The sequence below is a fragment of the Myotis nattereri genome (genome assembly GCF_964212035.1).
Source record: "Myotis nattereri genome assembly, chromosome: 11".
NCBI classification, from domain to species: Eukaryota; Metazoa; Chordata; class Mammalia; order Chiroptera; family Vespertilionidae; genus Myotis; species Myotis nattereri.
Window position 1 is genome coordinate 68,843,837 of NC_138086.1, and position 17,103 is coordinate 68,860,939.

At 38.0% G+C, this 17,103-nt stretch overlaps 1 protein-coding gene across 1 annotated transcript in view; it reads right to left on the reverse strand.

Annotated features, from left to right (window-relative positions):
- Window positions 1-17,103, reverse strand: part of RELN (reelin) — a 432,712-nt gene that overhangs the window by 300,083 nt on the left and 115,526 nt on the right. The window contains exon 3 of the mRNA XM_081101781.1: window positions 8,551-8,686. Within this exon, the coding sequence (XP_080957907.1) occupies window positions 8,551-8,686 (136 nt within the window). The remainder of the gene's footprint in view (window positions 1-8,550; window positions 8,687-17,103) is intronic.

Genomic DNA, 17,103 nt, shown 5'->3' on the forward strand with positions numbered 1-17,103 from the left:
GTCTTTTTAGGAGTTACCTAAGTGCAATATGGAATTGAAATGAAATGCAAGAATAAACAGTCCTCAAGAGAAAACTCTGATTCCCTTTGAACTTTGAGAAGAGGTCATCTCAGCTTGCTCTAAGTGAGCCACTGATAAATCTCCCCTTGCTATTTATTTGCATGGGATATCCCATTGCACAACATTAACTAAGATCCATTTCAGGAGACAAAGAAACCTATGTTTTAGGAGCAAAATATAAAATTAAAAAGCAGGAATTATTTTTCTTGCCTTGATGACTTAGTACAGTTATTTATACTCTCAGTTTCTTCTAATAGTCTATATTTTCTAAGTCCATACATATTGCTTTAATTCCTTATATCCAAGTTCTTTAAACAGAAATAAACACCAAACCAATTCTTCTATTTATAAATTCTGGTGATAGATAATACAATTGTTCATTTACAAGATTTACAACACAAAAATCTTTGTAAAACTACCCATTTCAACATATACATTTTTATTTCTCCAATGTGGCATTTATTATAAATTAGAAAGTCCAAAAGGTATCAAATGTTTATTTTAATTTTTAGAGTTAAATACAACCATCTACAATGCCCTAAGATATGTTCAGATTTCTTTAACAAAGTATGAAAATATTAATAGCATTTCATTTTAACACCAGAAAATAATGAATGTCATAGTTGGTATAATATTTAAAAGACTTAATGTTTTCCCCTAATGTGATTGTAGGTACATTTTTCTGTTCCATCTTTCCCTCTCCCACACAGAATGATTCCATGCCAAATCCCTTAAATTCCTCTTTTGAAGTTTAAAATTAATTCCCATGGTTGCTCTCCTATAATCCCCCATCTTTTGAAAAATGCAAAATATGCTTATACTATTAGAGAAACCAGATGAAATCCTAAATATCCTATGTGAGCATGTGCTGTGCTTTCAAAAGAAAAGCCACTCACTCATTCTCAAAAAAAGCTGTTCGTCAAGGCACCTAATTTTATAATTAATATGAACAAGGTAACGTTTTGCTTTAAGTACCCATTCATAATGTTAAATCAATGTTAAATTAAAACAAACTTCCATGGAAACACACAAGACATATGCATTGGTTCTAATGAAATTCATACTGAATGGCCAATGAATTCTTAATAATGAGGCGCTAGTGTTATCCAGAACTGGGACTGACAAGAACATAACTTAGCTACACTTTCTAAATAATATTATAGCAAGTAATGGATAAGGCACATACATTTTTCAATTTGGAAGAAAATGATGTTTCACCGTACCTTTTTAATATAGTCTGTTTCCCATACAGACTTATCAAAGGGTTGGCTCTTTTATAAACTCATCTTGCCCTAACCATCAGAAGTCCATAACAACAGATGCTGGAATAATTAAAAACCTATCATTATTTTTAAAAACTATCACTATAGACACTTCCATCACATTACAGACGAGGAGAATGAAGGTGGTTTACGGGTGTCCTTGTGTCACTGTACCCACCTCTTCGTGGTTAACGTGTAGGCTTTAATGTGCATCCTTGCACCTCTGCTCCGGCAGGAAGCCTGTCTCTGGGGATCACTTGCAGAAAATAGGACATTGAGTCCATAATTAAAGTAATCTCTTTCCAGGCAGATGCTGCAGTTGGCTCTGTTATCACATATTACAAAAGGCATCTTGAGAGTTATAAAATGTGCAGCAAATAGCTTTGGAGATGAAAAACCGCAATTTTTCATCTAATTTTGATCCATAGACATGTAAGCACTGTATTGCTAGTTTTTGGTTTTGAGCCAAATAACTATTATGGTGCTGCGATGAGCCAGGCAGTAACCAAAATTAAAGAATACTTTAGCTTTTATCCTCAAAGTGAGAAAAGCGCTTTTGTAACCATCTTTGCACTTAGCAAATAAGGATGCCATCTCAAATCTGAGCATTAATGCCTGCAGGCAGATTAAGAAGAAAGGCTTATGTAGCTTAGCCTTACAGTCATACTTTCAATATATTTGCTTAAGTTAAAACCAGGGGTTGATTAAGGAACCAGCCATCTTAGCACCTTTGCAACTATAGTGTACATTTTTAAATTTGAAGCATTTCTATTTATCTTTCATATACTATTTTAAGACATTGCTCTTTGAAATATGTTAGCCTAGATAACTAATATGCCCATATTATTCATAATCCCTTCTACAAATACTAGTAGTGGAAACAAACGGAGAAGATTTAACTAATACATTTTTGTTTCTAGCTTAGAACTTGTCAATGTGATAACCAAAACTTGACCTCAATTCTGTGAGGTGCTAAAATGGAGATGGAAATAATTTTGTTTCACATTCATTTCTCAGTAATAAATAAGACAACTTCTGAATATGAACTGACTCATTTTTAAAGAGGTTATTTTAGAATTCTTAGAATTCTAGAAATTTTGTTTAAATTTTATTTCCTCAAACTGTTTTGTGTGTATGTTTTTGAAATATGTTTTTATTTACTTGAGATAGAATAGAAACATCAATGATGAGAGAGAATCATTGATTAGCTGCCTCCTGACCAGGAATCAAACTGTGACCTCCTGGTTCATAGGTTGATGCTCAACCACTGAACCACCCCAGCCAGACTCGTTGAGCATTCTTATAACCAGTATTTTGAACTCTGCATCTGGTAGACTGCTTGTCTCCATTTCGTTTAGTTCTTTTTCTGGAGTTTCGTCCTTTTTTTTTTATTTGGGCCATATTTCTTTGTCTCCTCATTTTGGCTGCTTCCCTGTGTTTGTTTGTATGTATTAGGTAGAGTTGCTACATCTCCCAGTCCTGGTAGAGTTGCCTTATGTAGTAGGTGTCCTGTAGGGCCCAGTGGCACAGCCTCCCATTCACCAGAACTGGGTGCTCTAGGTGCACCCCCTGTGTGGTCTATGTGCACCCTCTTCTTGTAGTTGAGCCTTATTGCTGATGGCATGTCAAGGGGAGAGATTTACCCTCAGGCCAACTGGCTGGAAGGACTGGCCATGGCCACCATGAAGGATCTGCTATCCAGGGGCTGACCCCATGGAGCAGAACTCATTTCAGGGGGGCTTGGTGCCCTCTGAGTCCACCCTTTGAGTGTGTTGCTCATGGAGGCGGTTGAATGGTCCTTCAGCATGGTATGAAGCTTTCCACTGGGTGCACTGGCTCTGGGGTCTCCTGGGAGGTGCAGACCAAGGTCAGCCACCACCCATGCCTGTTCTAGAGCCACTCAGCATGAGTTCCAAAACAATCTGCATATGGCTGCTCCTTTGCTGGGTTTGGAGGTACCTCCACAGCCAAGGTATCCCTCCCAATTTTTATGCACCACACATGGGTGTGGGACCACCTGTTCAGCATCTCTGCCCCTCACACTAGTCTCCATGGCTTCTTCCTCATGTCCTTAGTTACAGGAGTTCTGTTCAGCTAGGTTTCGGGTATTCTGAATGATGGCTGTCCCGTGGTTTAATTGTAATCCTGAAGTTGTTGTGGAAGGATGCCAGTATCACATTGACCTATTCCACCACCTTGCCTGGAAGATTCTTTTCTCAGTTTTGGGGGAGTTTACTTAACGTCAAATTGTCAGTAATTTGGGCACAAATCTGATCTTCTGTGTTTCATTTGTATTCTAATATTATTCTAGCATCTCTGTCCAAGCAGTTAAACCTAAATCTACTGGTGATAAATTTTGCCTTTAATTCACACATCATTTCCCTATGTAGAATTCACTTTTGACAAGTAATCTTTATATATAAAAGCTTAAGTGACTGTTTGACTGTCTGACCAGAACCTATGATGCGCACTGACCACCAGGGGGCAGACGCTCAATGCAGGAGCTGCCAAGCTGCGGTGACTTGGCAGCTGTGGTTCTCCGGTGATGCACCCAGAACCAAAGAGGAGGGAGCCAGATTCCGGGGTGCGTCACCCAAGAACCGCCCTCTCACAATATGGGACCCCTCAGGGGATGTCCGGAGAGCCAGTTTTGGCCTCATCCCCGCAGGCCAGGCCGAGGGACCCCACCAAATCCATGCACTGGGCCTCTAGTGACATATAATAAGCTTTCAAGGAATGGATCTACATCATAGACATCAAGATGTAATCTAATGTGTTCTTCGTATTTCAGAAGTTTAAATCAGTGTCTCTCAATATTCAAAGGAATTAGATAATTCTCGCATACAGAGGTAGATTTCAAAATTACAATAGTAAACACCATAATATATGTATCAGTACCATTCTAAAAAATAGGTAAGTGGTCATTTTAGAGGCAACTGTAGTAAAGCGACAAAAATTGCCTGCTTGGAACTAGACTACCTTCTGAATCCAAGCTGTCACTCACGGGCAAGTGTAAGCCCGTGTCACTGTAAGCTGAGATAATAACAGCACCTACTTCATAGAATTACTCTGAGAATAAAATGAGTTAAAAGATGTGAACTACTTAGAACAGTGAGTAGCACATTCTAAATTTTCAAATATATTATTAATTAATGTTGTAATTGCTATTTTACAATCTCTATTCCCTGGCAGCTTCTCACTAATATTTAGGGTTAGATGGCTGGAGATTTCCTTCCTTCCTTCCTTTTTTCCCTTACTCCCTTTCCTGTCCCTACCTTTTTCCTCTCCCTCCTCTTCCCCTGCCTCCTCCTCCTCCTTCTCTCCTCCTTCTCATTCTCCTCCTCCTTCTTTCTCCATCTCTTCTCTCCATATACCCTCCCCACTCTTAGGAATTTGGGGGGACAATTTACATGCAAGAAGTTTGAATAGTTAAGGGCCTCTTTTAACTTGAGGCTTACTTGTCACTAAGGACTAATCAAATATAAAAGTAAGAACAAATTATACTGTCATAAGATCTGGATACTAAGCAGATCTCTGAAATTATCACTTGAAAAGTTATCAACAGGTGTCAAAAACTAATGATGAAATAAATTTAGTTACTTATCCATTTTTTTTATTTTTTATTTTTTAATTGATTTTAGAGAGGGAGAGAATCATAAGATTGGCTGCCTCCTACATGTCCCACACTGGGGATTGAGCCAGCAACCCGGGCATGTGCCCTGACTGGGAACTGAACTGTGACCTCCTGGTTCATAGGTCAACGCTCAATCACTGAGTACGCCGGCTGGGCTAGTTGTCCATTTTATACATCTGTACCAGGCCAGCCAGCAACTTTATCCTCAGGCCATCCTCTCCTCTATGTATCTCACTTGATTATTTTTAACGAGAAAGGCAGTAAAAAAAGACAGCCCTCATTACTGTGTGGCTAAGTGGTTTAGCTATAAAACCTGTTTTATTTATACAGCATGCTCTTCTCTGGGAAAGGCATACACAGCACATGATGTAATTGTTTGGGATTTCAGTTCAAATGTTCCATAATTCTTACTACAAGATTTTAAAAAAGGACTTAAATAGATAAGTGGGTTTTTTAATCATACACGGCTGTTCTAATATGAAATTACAGAATTGGGTGCAGTGTCGATTCAACTGCCACTTTAGAGAGACCGTACACATGGTAAATGATAGATATTAGTAGCTGGATTCTTCAAATCCAAGACACAATCAAGTGTAAGGCATTAGGAAATAAAGTAAATGCTGCCAATTTTGATTACAATCTCTTCTTTTGAGATTCCAAAACATTTTTTAAAAATCAGTATTTCAGAATCAATGAAATATGATATCATTATGAGCTATTAAGAAAATTTTATTGAGAGCCTTGTATCATCTGTATTTCAGTATTAGGACCTGTTAGGTACATAAAAATAGCTAACACAGGCCCTGACCTTGGGGGATTTAAAATCCAGTTAAAAAGGAAAATACACTTGTAAAGAAATTAAATAATGTATGAAGTAACTAACGATAAGAAGTTTTACAAAATATATGACTAAAGCATATAAGCATGGCTGAAGTTTAATTTTTAAAAAGCTATTCTTCCTACTTTAAAACGTGAAATTTTTAATTGTTGAGGTTAGAAAAAAGAGACTCATGATATATTTACATTCAAATGCCATAAGTTTATGTGTTATTTTATTTTTGCTGAATGTTTAAAATTTATGGTGAACATTAGCAATCCCCTTCAAGTATTGCTGGGCACATACTAATTACAGGTTTTAATTCTTGTATGGCTCTACTCAATACATAATAAATAGTGTAGTGAGGAACAAAGGTAAAACATTGCAAGACTTTATTTTGGAAATTTTCAGATAAATTGTTTCAGCGGTCCATGTTCAATCTTCAGTTTTCCTGTAGTCTCTCACAAGCTAGTTAGGAAAGGAGATTAACAAAAGCATCTTGCCCACATAAGAAGCAGCTACTCCATGCAAAGCTCAACATAATCATGGCTCATGTGAAGCAGAGACTTAATGCTATTAAGAATAGCAAAAAGTGCAAATTGCATCATAAAAATTTTGTTGGGAAATACGAGTGAGAGTGTGTATTCTTTGCAGAGAGTAAAAATTACTTCTGAGCAAACTGTATTTTTCTGACCAACTGCTAAGAAAATATTCTTTGAAGTTAGGACTTAAAATACCTGTTATTTCTCAGAAGAAAGTAGAGTTTGATATCCCAGGAACAGTGAGATGATATGCCATCAAACATGATATTTAAACAGATTAAATTTAAACCTCTATTTCTTTTTGAAGTAAGCAATTCTATATTGTTGACATAATTTATTTTGTGTTCTACTGTTGACAAAAATAATTCTTGTTTTAAATTACAAAGTGATGCATGGGGAAAATTTGTTGTCCTTCCAAGTGCAAACATGAGGAAGATAAAGTATGTCAAAAGAGTCAGAGATTACTATTAAACAAAAGGAAAAAACAACATTGAACCTCATATGATCCAAGGGCATTTCCCATGTTTTCTCTGTTTGAGACATTGTATCAACTGTGGAGGGATCACAAAGAAATAAGAAGTTGTCCCTATCCAGGCAAGAAATTAATTCAAATAAGTATACAGTAAACCAATCAGCATGTCACTTCTGTTATTGATGTCTTGGAAAGCGTTATAGTATAGAAGAGTGGGCATTTTCAACAGTTCTTGAAAAAAGGGTAGGACTTTAGCAATTGAAATTTATAGAAAAAAAAGTATTCTGGGCTATGAGAAAAGCATGGAGAAAGAAAATCACAAAATGTTCAGGGAACTGTAGGAAGTCTTATCAGTTAACACCCTATCCAGGAGGTGCATGCTATAGGAAATAAGAGAAGATGGTAAACATCAATTATTGGGAAAAGCATATCAAATCCATGCCAAAGGACTGGCTTTCAGATGGAAATGTGGGGGGATACAAGCTTTGAGTGATCAAGATTGTACCTTAGGAAGATAAACTGGCTAACAATGTGCAAGATGGACTGGAGGTGAAATAGGCCGGAAGTGAACAGACCAGTTGGGGTGCTATTGCAATCAATAACCTTAGCAAGAGGTACTGGAAAGAATGAGTTCAAGTATGAAAAACTTCCTGAGGGAGAAAATGATGAGATTAAATGTCAATTAACTAGAAGGATGAATCTGATGTTTGCATCTTGGTAACCCAGAAGATAGGCAAAAAACAGGAACTCTTGACACTGAACTGTATGCTATTAAAGGGAAGTAAAGATAGTAGTGAATTTGGAGTGTGCATATTTTATGAGACTTTGTCGTCTGAGCAGAAGGTTGGAATAGAGAATCATTCAATATGCCGTCCAGCTCTATTTTGCTTGGCTGCCCATAGAATGCTGTTTCTGAATGGCCTCTGACCTTATTCCATTGGCCTATTTATCCATTCAACAAATATTCAGTGAATGCTTACTGTGTGCCAGGGACTGTTTAGACAGTTGGGGCCAATGAGTAAACAAACAAAAAAATTCTTGCTTTCAAGGAACCTGCATTTCAGCAGAGACAGACAGTAAATATACATAATTAAATAAGAAGTATATCATGTGCTAGAAGTAAAAAAAACACACAAAGATATGGAAAGAAAAGATAACTAAAGAGGATGAGGAGTGATGATTCTGGGGCAGTGGCAGTGGAAGAGTCTATACTGGGAGATGTCACAAGTCACAGCCTTTGAGCCACAGTGCAGTGTTTGTCCGAGGCCGTGGGGGCATTACTCACTACATTTCCCAGTTTCCTCTGGATGAAAGCACATGAGAAAGTTATTAAGTTTCTATAGAGTCCCTGATTTCTCACCATCACGAATCTCTTATTCGATCAGATTTCCTTCTTGTCACTAATGGTCAGAAATCAGAAAGCTAAATTTGTGGTCTTCTTCCAACATGTTTATGAGTCTCATGGCATTTTTAGTACCTGTTTTCATCTTATTTTCTAAACGAAAATTTTCATAACGCCTTTATTTTTATCTTATTGTGTATTTTGGTCAGCTAAAATCTAATTTAGAACTCTTGAGGAATTAATAAACAGGCAAAAATAAAGTTACTTTTTAAAAGTTTTCATCTTTTTTGACACCCAAATCAGTGAATTCCATTAGAGTCAAACTTGTCAAAATAATACACTTCAATAGTTAACCCCATATGTAACCCAATGAGGGGTATATTTGCCTTCCTTAGTGGTCACCGACACTGTGGGTACTTACATGAAATTCACGCAGCCCGTGCCAGCAGGTGGAGCAATCCAGACGAAGCTGAGGTTGGTTGTGGGCAGATGACTCACGTGAGAGGCCACCACGCTGCACATAAACTGGTTACCAAACTGGTGGTCAGACATGATCCCTGAGAGACAGAAAGGAAGTTTGTTATAGAAACAACAAAACGAAGTCTTTCTTATCGTAGCCTAACAGTATTTTCTGGACATTTTTCTTTTATGTTAAGATTCATCATGCTGTTCGGGCTTCCCCATAAATTATGCAACTTTCCATTTCCTATTGTTAGAAGGAAATTAATCATTTAAAACATTATTGTTAAGAAATAACCTAATAAATTTATTGCCATAGTATTGGCTTTGCTTTGATTTTGTTGATTGGTTGTTGCCCATCACCACAGACCACTAGGACCACACTGGAAGTGTTTACAGCAAAGGAAACGAAATTCCATTGATAAGTGGAAGGTATCTCAGAGAGGATGTTAGAAGGGGCTTGTTAAAATATTTGGGCTTGTGTTGTTATTCTAGAGAATAGGATGGTCAAGCTGGCCCCAGAATTTCCAAATTTTAGTACTGAAAGTCCTGCATCCTGGGGACACCTGCTCCCCTCACCCCCTGCCCAGCCCTGTTGGGGATGTGAGAGAGAAAGGTGGCTTTACTTCTGGATTGGGCGCTATCAGAGGTAAGGGCAATTTTATCACTGAGTATTTTAATTTTTGTCTAGGAGACATGAGGAATTGAGTAGGGCTCAAGCTTTGATTGAAAAAAAGTTCATGTTAACAAGAAGAGGGAATGTTGGTCATGTTGGTGGTTTGCACCATGTTCTATATCCAGGCATGAGTATAACGTGGTCCTCCCAGTTTCAGAGTGGTCTCGTTTGGCGCTGATGGTCTGTGAAACTGCTTATGTGCAACATGAGAGCACCACGGCCCCGCTCTGAGTGCCGGGCCAGCTCCCAGTTGAGCTACGGGGGCGCTTTCTTTCCCTTTCCCATAAGGCTATTCTCTCAGGTTTACCTCAAGTACAAAATATTAACACATGACTGGATAATAAGAAAATAACTCAATTTTTAAAAAATGGGCAGAAGACCTAAATAGACACCTCATCAACAAAGACATGCAGATAGCAAATAAGCCTATGAAAAGATGTTCAACATCTTATGTCATTAGAGAATTACATATTAAAACAACAATTAAATGCCACTACACACTTACTATGGCCAAAATCCAAAACCACTCTCAACATCAAATGCTGGCGAGGATGGGAAGCAACAGGAAAACATTCGTTGCAAGTGAGAATGCAAAATGGTCTAACCCTTTTGGAAGACAGTTTAATGTTTTGTTACAAAAGTAAATGTACTCTTACCATATAATCCGCAATCCCACTCCTTGCTAGTTACCCAAATAAACTGACATTTTATGTCCACACAAAATCCTGCACATGGATATCTATAGCAGTTTTATTATAACTGTCAAAACTTGGAAGTCCCCAAAATGTCCTTCAGTGAGCTAATGGATAAACTGTGGTAGATCCAAACAATGGAATATTATTCAGAGCTAAAAGGAAATGAGCTGCCATGAGAAGGCAGGGATAAGTAAATGCATATTACTAAATGAAAGAAGCCAATTGGAAATGGTTACATATTGTATAATTCCAACTATATGCTATTCAGGGAAAGATAAAAAGTATGGGGATGGTAAAAAGATCAGTGTTCTCCAGGTTTGGGAGGGAGAGAGGGATGACTGGGCAGAGCACAGGGGATTTTTAGGGCAGTGTATGATGCTACCATGGTGGAAACGTGTCATTGTGTATTTGTCAGAACTCATGGAATGTACAACATCACAGTGAGCCCTAATGTGAACTATGAACTTTGAGTGAAAATGATGTGTTAATGTAGGTTCATCTATTGTCATGAATATATCACTGTGGTGCAGGATAGTGACAGGATGGATGCTCTATGTGGCGTGGGTGGGTGGGGACAACGGTACATGGGAAATCTCTGTTCTTTCCATTCAATTTTGCTGTGACTTAAAACTGCTCTAAAAATAAAGTTTATTAATAAAAACATTGCCAGAAGTGGGCAGTTAAATAAAACATTCATTTATTGACTTTGTGAAATGGGCAAATGACTTACTCTCTCTGAGACCCAGTTTTCTTATCTATAAAATGGAATTGCCATGTCCCCTGTATCCTGAAGTGATAGTGAGAATTAAAAGGCCCAAACACATACAACAGCTCCTAGTACAGCACACCTGTGTTTGGATAGGTGCCCTTCCTGGCTATCATCATAGCAGTCCCTGCATTCCTCCATCCCTGCACTTGCCCATCTTTCCAAGGTGTCTGTGATGGACTGGGTCTTTCATCTTTATATTCCAAGCAACTGTCACAATACCTGACACATCACAGATCGTCAAGAAATGTTTTCTGAATAAATACAAAAATAATGTAACTATAAAAAAAGACAATAGAATCTGTGACATATGTTACATTAACTAGTGAAATAGGATCTTCTAGAATAGGAAGTTATTCTGCATACTAGTTCATACTGGGCAAAGAAATAGAAAAATAAATCTATATTTTTTATACAGCCAACAATGCTCTTTTTCTCATTTAAGAACTCATTTTTTGAGCTGTATCTTGAGACAAAATTCTTCAAGCCAGAGAAACCGCAAGGTTAGAAAGAATAAGACTCCCGGGGAAATTGCCGAGTGCTGAAGGTGACTCAGGCATTGCCACTCCCCTCTGGTCGGGCATAAGCAGGGAGCCAGTGTGTAGAAAATGACACATCTGCAGGAGTCAGCTGCCAAAAGCAAAACACAGGTTCCAACCACAATCATTGTGGGAAGGGAAACGAATCAAACAAAATAAGGATGCAGTGTTTCACAGCCTTGGTAACCGGATTCACGTTCGAATATCTCCTCATTCCTCAAAACTCCTTAGAAAGTGAGTGGATGTCTAGGCTACATAGTACTTGACAGAGATGTTATAAAGCAGCTATATGTCACAATTACCATATGCCCTATCCAGATACACATGCCACAGAATGATAGTCTGGCAGGCTTACCAGGCTGGCCCAGTAAGTTCCCCAACGTGGCTGCACAGGGGCATCACCTGAAGAGGCTGAGTAAACACGGGTGCCAGAGATTCGGGCGTAACAGGTTTGGGGTAAAGCCTGGGTAATGAGAGCTTTGAAAGCTCACCAAGCAATTCTAACAGGTAGCTGAGAACATGCATTAAAAACGTGTCTTAGTAAAAGGCTGTCCAGAATTCAGGGCTCAGGGTAATACCACTACGGCACCAATACACAGTTTGAAAGTATCCAGCAGTGTCTTACATATGACTCTGGTAGTAATACAAAATAGCCTATCTTCTTATCCATTACTCCTAAACCACCCCCAATATGTATTCTGAGGACTTTTTTTAGATACCTTCAAGTAATATGAGTGGTATGGTCTTTTGCTTTTTTTTTTTTTTTTAAACATAGAGCACTGGCACATTATACTCCTACCACATTTTAATTGGCTTTTCCTTCCTCCCTCCCTTCCTTCCTTCCTTCCTTCCTTCCTTCCTTCCTTTCTTTTAAACATCTAAAGGTTGGCCAGAGTTAGAATTATTAGAAATCTATTTACCTTATCAACCAGCAGGAAAAACAACAGTATTTACAGAATCCTTATTTTGCATCAAACATTATGTTAGGCCCTATGGAGGTACACAGAAGAAATTTGGGACATAGTCCCTACCCTGAATTGACTTGAGCTGGGAAGAGAGACCTGGAATAAACTGATATTCTAAATAAAACAGCTAACTTGGTGGTATTCCTGGGAAATACAAAGTAGGAAAGAAAGAGGGATTAACACAGACGATTGTAATAATAACCAATGCTTGTTGAGCACTTACAACGGCCTGGCATTATTCTAAGTGCTCCGTGAATGCTAACTTTTTGAAGGCTCTGAACAACCCCATCAGATAGGAGCTGTTATTTTCTCCATTTTAGCACACAGGACCGAGCAAGCAGGCAGTGCAGCCTGCATTCAAACCACAGTGCCCTTGCTATACAGTCAGGAATGGCATTATTGCAGAGGGAGACTGAAACAGTCTTCGGGGAAAGGCTAAAATTTCCCATAATTTTTTTAAAAAATTTTATATTCAGCAGCAGGGTATAACTCAGAGACTGTCACCTCACCGCCACAGACTGCATGACTTTGTCAGGATGCCCTCTCGCAGGGTCAGTTCTGACATCTGTAAGCTGCTGGTCCACAACCAGCAAGGCCCCTTGCAGTGCCACAGCTGAGTGCAATGTAAGCGAACAGAGGAGAGATGGGAGGACATCACACAACGAGCAGAGGTGCGCATGTAAAATGAGAACGAGGAAGACGAGAGCAGTCAGCATCAGCTCCCAGTGTCCTATGAAAACAATTTACTGCACCTGCCACACTGATCTTCTCAGTGGTTTGTGTGTCATGAAAGACATACACCATCTACTTAATATGTAGGGTTTATATTATCTATTCGGAAGCCTATTCTTGGGATAACTGAAATTTGAATTTGGTAATGAATTTAAATTTATGATGGTGTTTTCCCTGCTGCAGGCTGGATAACAGGGTACATATTGCATTTTTAATATTACTTGGAAAAGGGAAAATGGGATCTATAGTAAAAGAATTTAATTACGCTGCATATTTCAGGGAGATACAAACATATAAAATATATGCTGACAGAAGAAGATTTGACTTTGGGTGGGGCCACACAATGCAATATATAGATGATGTATCATAGAACTGTACACTTGAAAACTATATAATCTTAATAAACATTGCCACCCAATAAATTTAATTTTAAAAAATAAGGATTTCATGTTTATTGTTGTGGTTATGTGTAAACTGTCACACAAGATTTTTTCACATGGCATTTCTTCCCTAGAGAAAGAAGCTACTATAACTGACTATGAGAGAAAGTAAGCACGTCCAGAAGTATGGCTCTCTTGACCTAATTTTGAGCAAAGAAAGTAAAGTATATCCTTCAAACTCTGAAGTTTCACAAGATTGATAACTGTCTTGATTTTAGCAAGATTTTAAAGAATCCATGTTATAAATACATTTCTTTTAAATGTTGTGTACCCACTTTTGAGAAATAGAATATTCATAATCCTGTTATAATTTCTATACCGAGAAATAATATAGCCCAGCTGCTGTGGCTCAGTGGTTGGGTGTCGACCTATGAACCAGGAGGTCATGGTTCGATTCCCAGTCAGGGCATAAGCACAGGCTTCGGGCTCAATCCCCAGTAGGAGGTGTGCAAGAGGCAGCCAACCAATGATTCTCTCTCATCACTTATGTTTCTATCTCTGTCTCCTCCCTTCCTCTGTGAAATCAATAAAAGTATTTTTTAAAGGAAATAATGTAACTCTTTAAAACAATTATTCTTTTCACAAAGTATGGTGCTTGAAATTCATTAAGTCATTCAATCCTTTAAATATGTAACTCAAATATATATATTTATCTTCCTAATCAAAGTTTGTGGTTATAAAATAGGAATCTGTATCAGAGTTTCTTTTAGCCACCTTACACTTCTGCACGATTAGGCTCACAACGTCTTTAACTGTTCCAAACTTGCTTCCATGATCCCTTTTAAGACAGTGATACACATTTCTGTGCCTTCTGGGACGTCATTTTCCCTGACAAGTCTTCAGTTATTTTAAGTTTGTGACTAAACCTTGTATGAACTCCATTTTCCCTCAGGAATACTTCCTATGCTTTTAATGTGCATACCTTGGGTCTTTAGAACTGTAACTAGAATTTCTATGATCCCCCATCTCTAAAATAAAATTTACATATCCTCATAAAAATGTAGACCATTCAGTTCCAAGAAACACATTGAAGATTTTATTACCAAAAATAACCCAAGTAGTGAAAAAATTACACATTCGTGTTGGGTTTATTCCATATTTTGTAGATTAAAGATGTACATTACACATACCTGTTGAGTGTGTAATTTGCCATGGTTAGTGTTAACATGGGTAGAACTTGTTCTAGTTTACTTTCCATGGGGTTCAAGAACAAAGACGTCTGTGGATGGGATATCACCAAAGGGCTAATATTACATTAAGATTTTAGATTTTTGTTTGTAGAACATGTAACCTTCCTATATAAAAATGGTGAAACCTTAAAATAAATATTATTTGATTACTTCAAAAACTTTCAGAAAGTTTAAAAGAATATTTTGTCAGAAAGTTTAATAAATGTATCAATTTATGCCCCCATTAGAAGTATAAAATAAGACACTTTTTTTGTTATTGTTAATCTGCATCCAAGGATATTTTTTCCCATTGATTTTTAGAGACTGGAAGGGAGGGAAAGGGTGGGGAAGAGATAGAAATATTGATGTGAAAGATCCATATTGATTGGTTGCCTCCCACACACGCCCCAACAGGGGCCAGCATTCAAACCTGCAACCCAGTTACATGCCTTTGACTGGAAATTGAACATACACTCTAACCACTGTGAAACACTGGCCAGGTCTTAAGACAAACATTTAAAATTATTTCTATTTTATTTTTATTAATTGCTTTTTATTTAAAAGTGGTATCTAAAAGCTTTCATTACTTAATAAAATTGGCCTGTTCTGAAAATCTAGTTTGGAAAGTTCGTATTATATTATTATAAGTGAAGAGAGGAAATGAATTACGGAGTTTGTTTTTCTCATTGTTTAAACTTTTCGTATGATTCAATATGAATAACTGTTTACTTACAGAATTTGATTTGTCTCTTATTTGCCTTCTTTGCTAGGTTAATGTACTCAAGCATTTCAACGAAGCTAAACACAATTTTATCTGCTGAAAAGTAATCACAGAACTTCCTGGAAACATCCTTATTGCAGCTTATCTGTGAAGTACAAGCCTGATGAAAATGGATATGAAAAGACCCTCCCAAGTAGTGCTACAAGATAATGAACAGTATGTGCACACACTTTCACATATGTACACGGAGTTTGTTTAATTTTTAAAGCATTGATTTGAAGGCATCTGATTTCAGATTTAAGTCTTGAAGCAAAAAAAAAAAATACTAAAACCCTTTTTTAAGTCACTCTGGAATTCTATGTCTATGGGCACGTTAGAAAACATATGAGGATCCATGCTATTTCCACACTTACTGGTTATGTAAAAGAGCTTATTCTAAGGCAACCAGATTCTTTCCTCACTCACTGCAGTTACAAAGATGAGAATTCTTGTTGCTTTCCTTCTCCATTTCTCTCCTAGCACTACCATTTAGCAAACGCCTTCTCTGTGTCAAGTGTTCTCCCATATCATTACCTTACTATTATGGGAGAGGCAGTACAGGGGAAAAGCTGAGAACATAGACCCCGAGGCAGTCTGACTAGGTACAGATCCTTTGCTCCACTACCAAGGAGTTCTGGACTCTTGGGCAGATTACTCAAACACTCTTTCTTCAATTTCCTTTCCAAGAAAATAGAGATGATAAATAATAGGGTGGCTATGAAGATTAAATGAGTATATGACATATACTAGTAAAGCACTACATTTGTTGGCCATTATTATCATTCCCATTTTAGAGATAAAGGATACTTTTCAAGAACCAGTGGGTTTAACCAAAGGACAACAGAGCTAGTGAATAGCACTTCAACACAGGTCCATTTCTGTCCTACACTGTCCACTGGCATCCTCCTTCCCTCCCTGTGCCCAAAGGGACAGGACCTTAATGACAAGACAGGCCCCTGTCCTGATCAACAGAAATCCTCTCCAAATACAGATGGAGTACAAAGTGAGCAGGCGAGTGTAAGCAGGAAGAGGGCCCCTCCTCTAGGCACAAGGATTGGTTTTCTCCCTCTCCCTCTCCTCCTGATTCCCCTCCTTCTCTAAACACCTTAATTTCTCATCAGACAGTTACTGAATTCCCTTTGTCCTCTTGGTAAATGTATCTCTTAGTCAGATACAGACGGAGTGAGATATCCTTAGGTCAAAAGTACTCCCCTAAAGGGCAAAGCCATACAGTTACACTTAGGCCTGTGTGGCCACTGAGTTCGACACAGCAGAATCCTTTCCGAAGAGCAAGTACAAAATTCACTGCTAAAGGTCCCTGACAAACTGGTTCCTTCCCTACTACTTCATACTCTCCCTCACCCCTAAAAGCTGCCTGGTGGTAGAAAATCACTACACATTGTCTGCCTCCAGCCTTTCTACAGCAAACACACCGTGCTGAGTTCAGAACTATATTCCGCCTCACTATCAGGTGCTTTGACTTGTCCTGGTGTGTGTTAGATTCATAGCACAACTTCTAGCCTAGAAGCTGAATTTCACACATATACAGGCTAAAGAAATTCAAAGAGGAGAAGGCTTCGGAGATATAAACCCAAGCCAACATAGGAGCCTGAGAAGATCTTCAGCAAAAGTTAATTAAAAAATAAAATTATTTTTCATAACTGAAACTTTATATCCATTGAAAATAACTCTTCATTTCTATCTCTCTGGGCTGATTTATCATGACCCTTATTCAAAATTCATACTCTATCATGGCCAAACTGATTATAATTG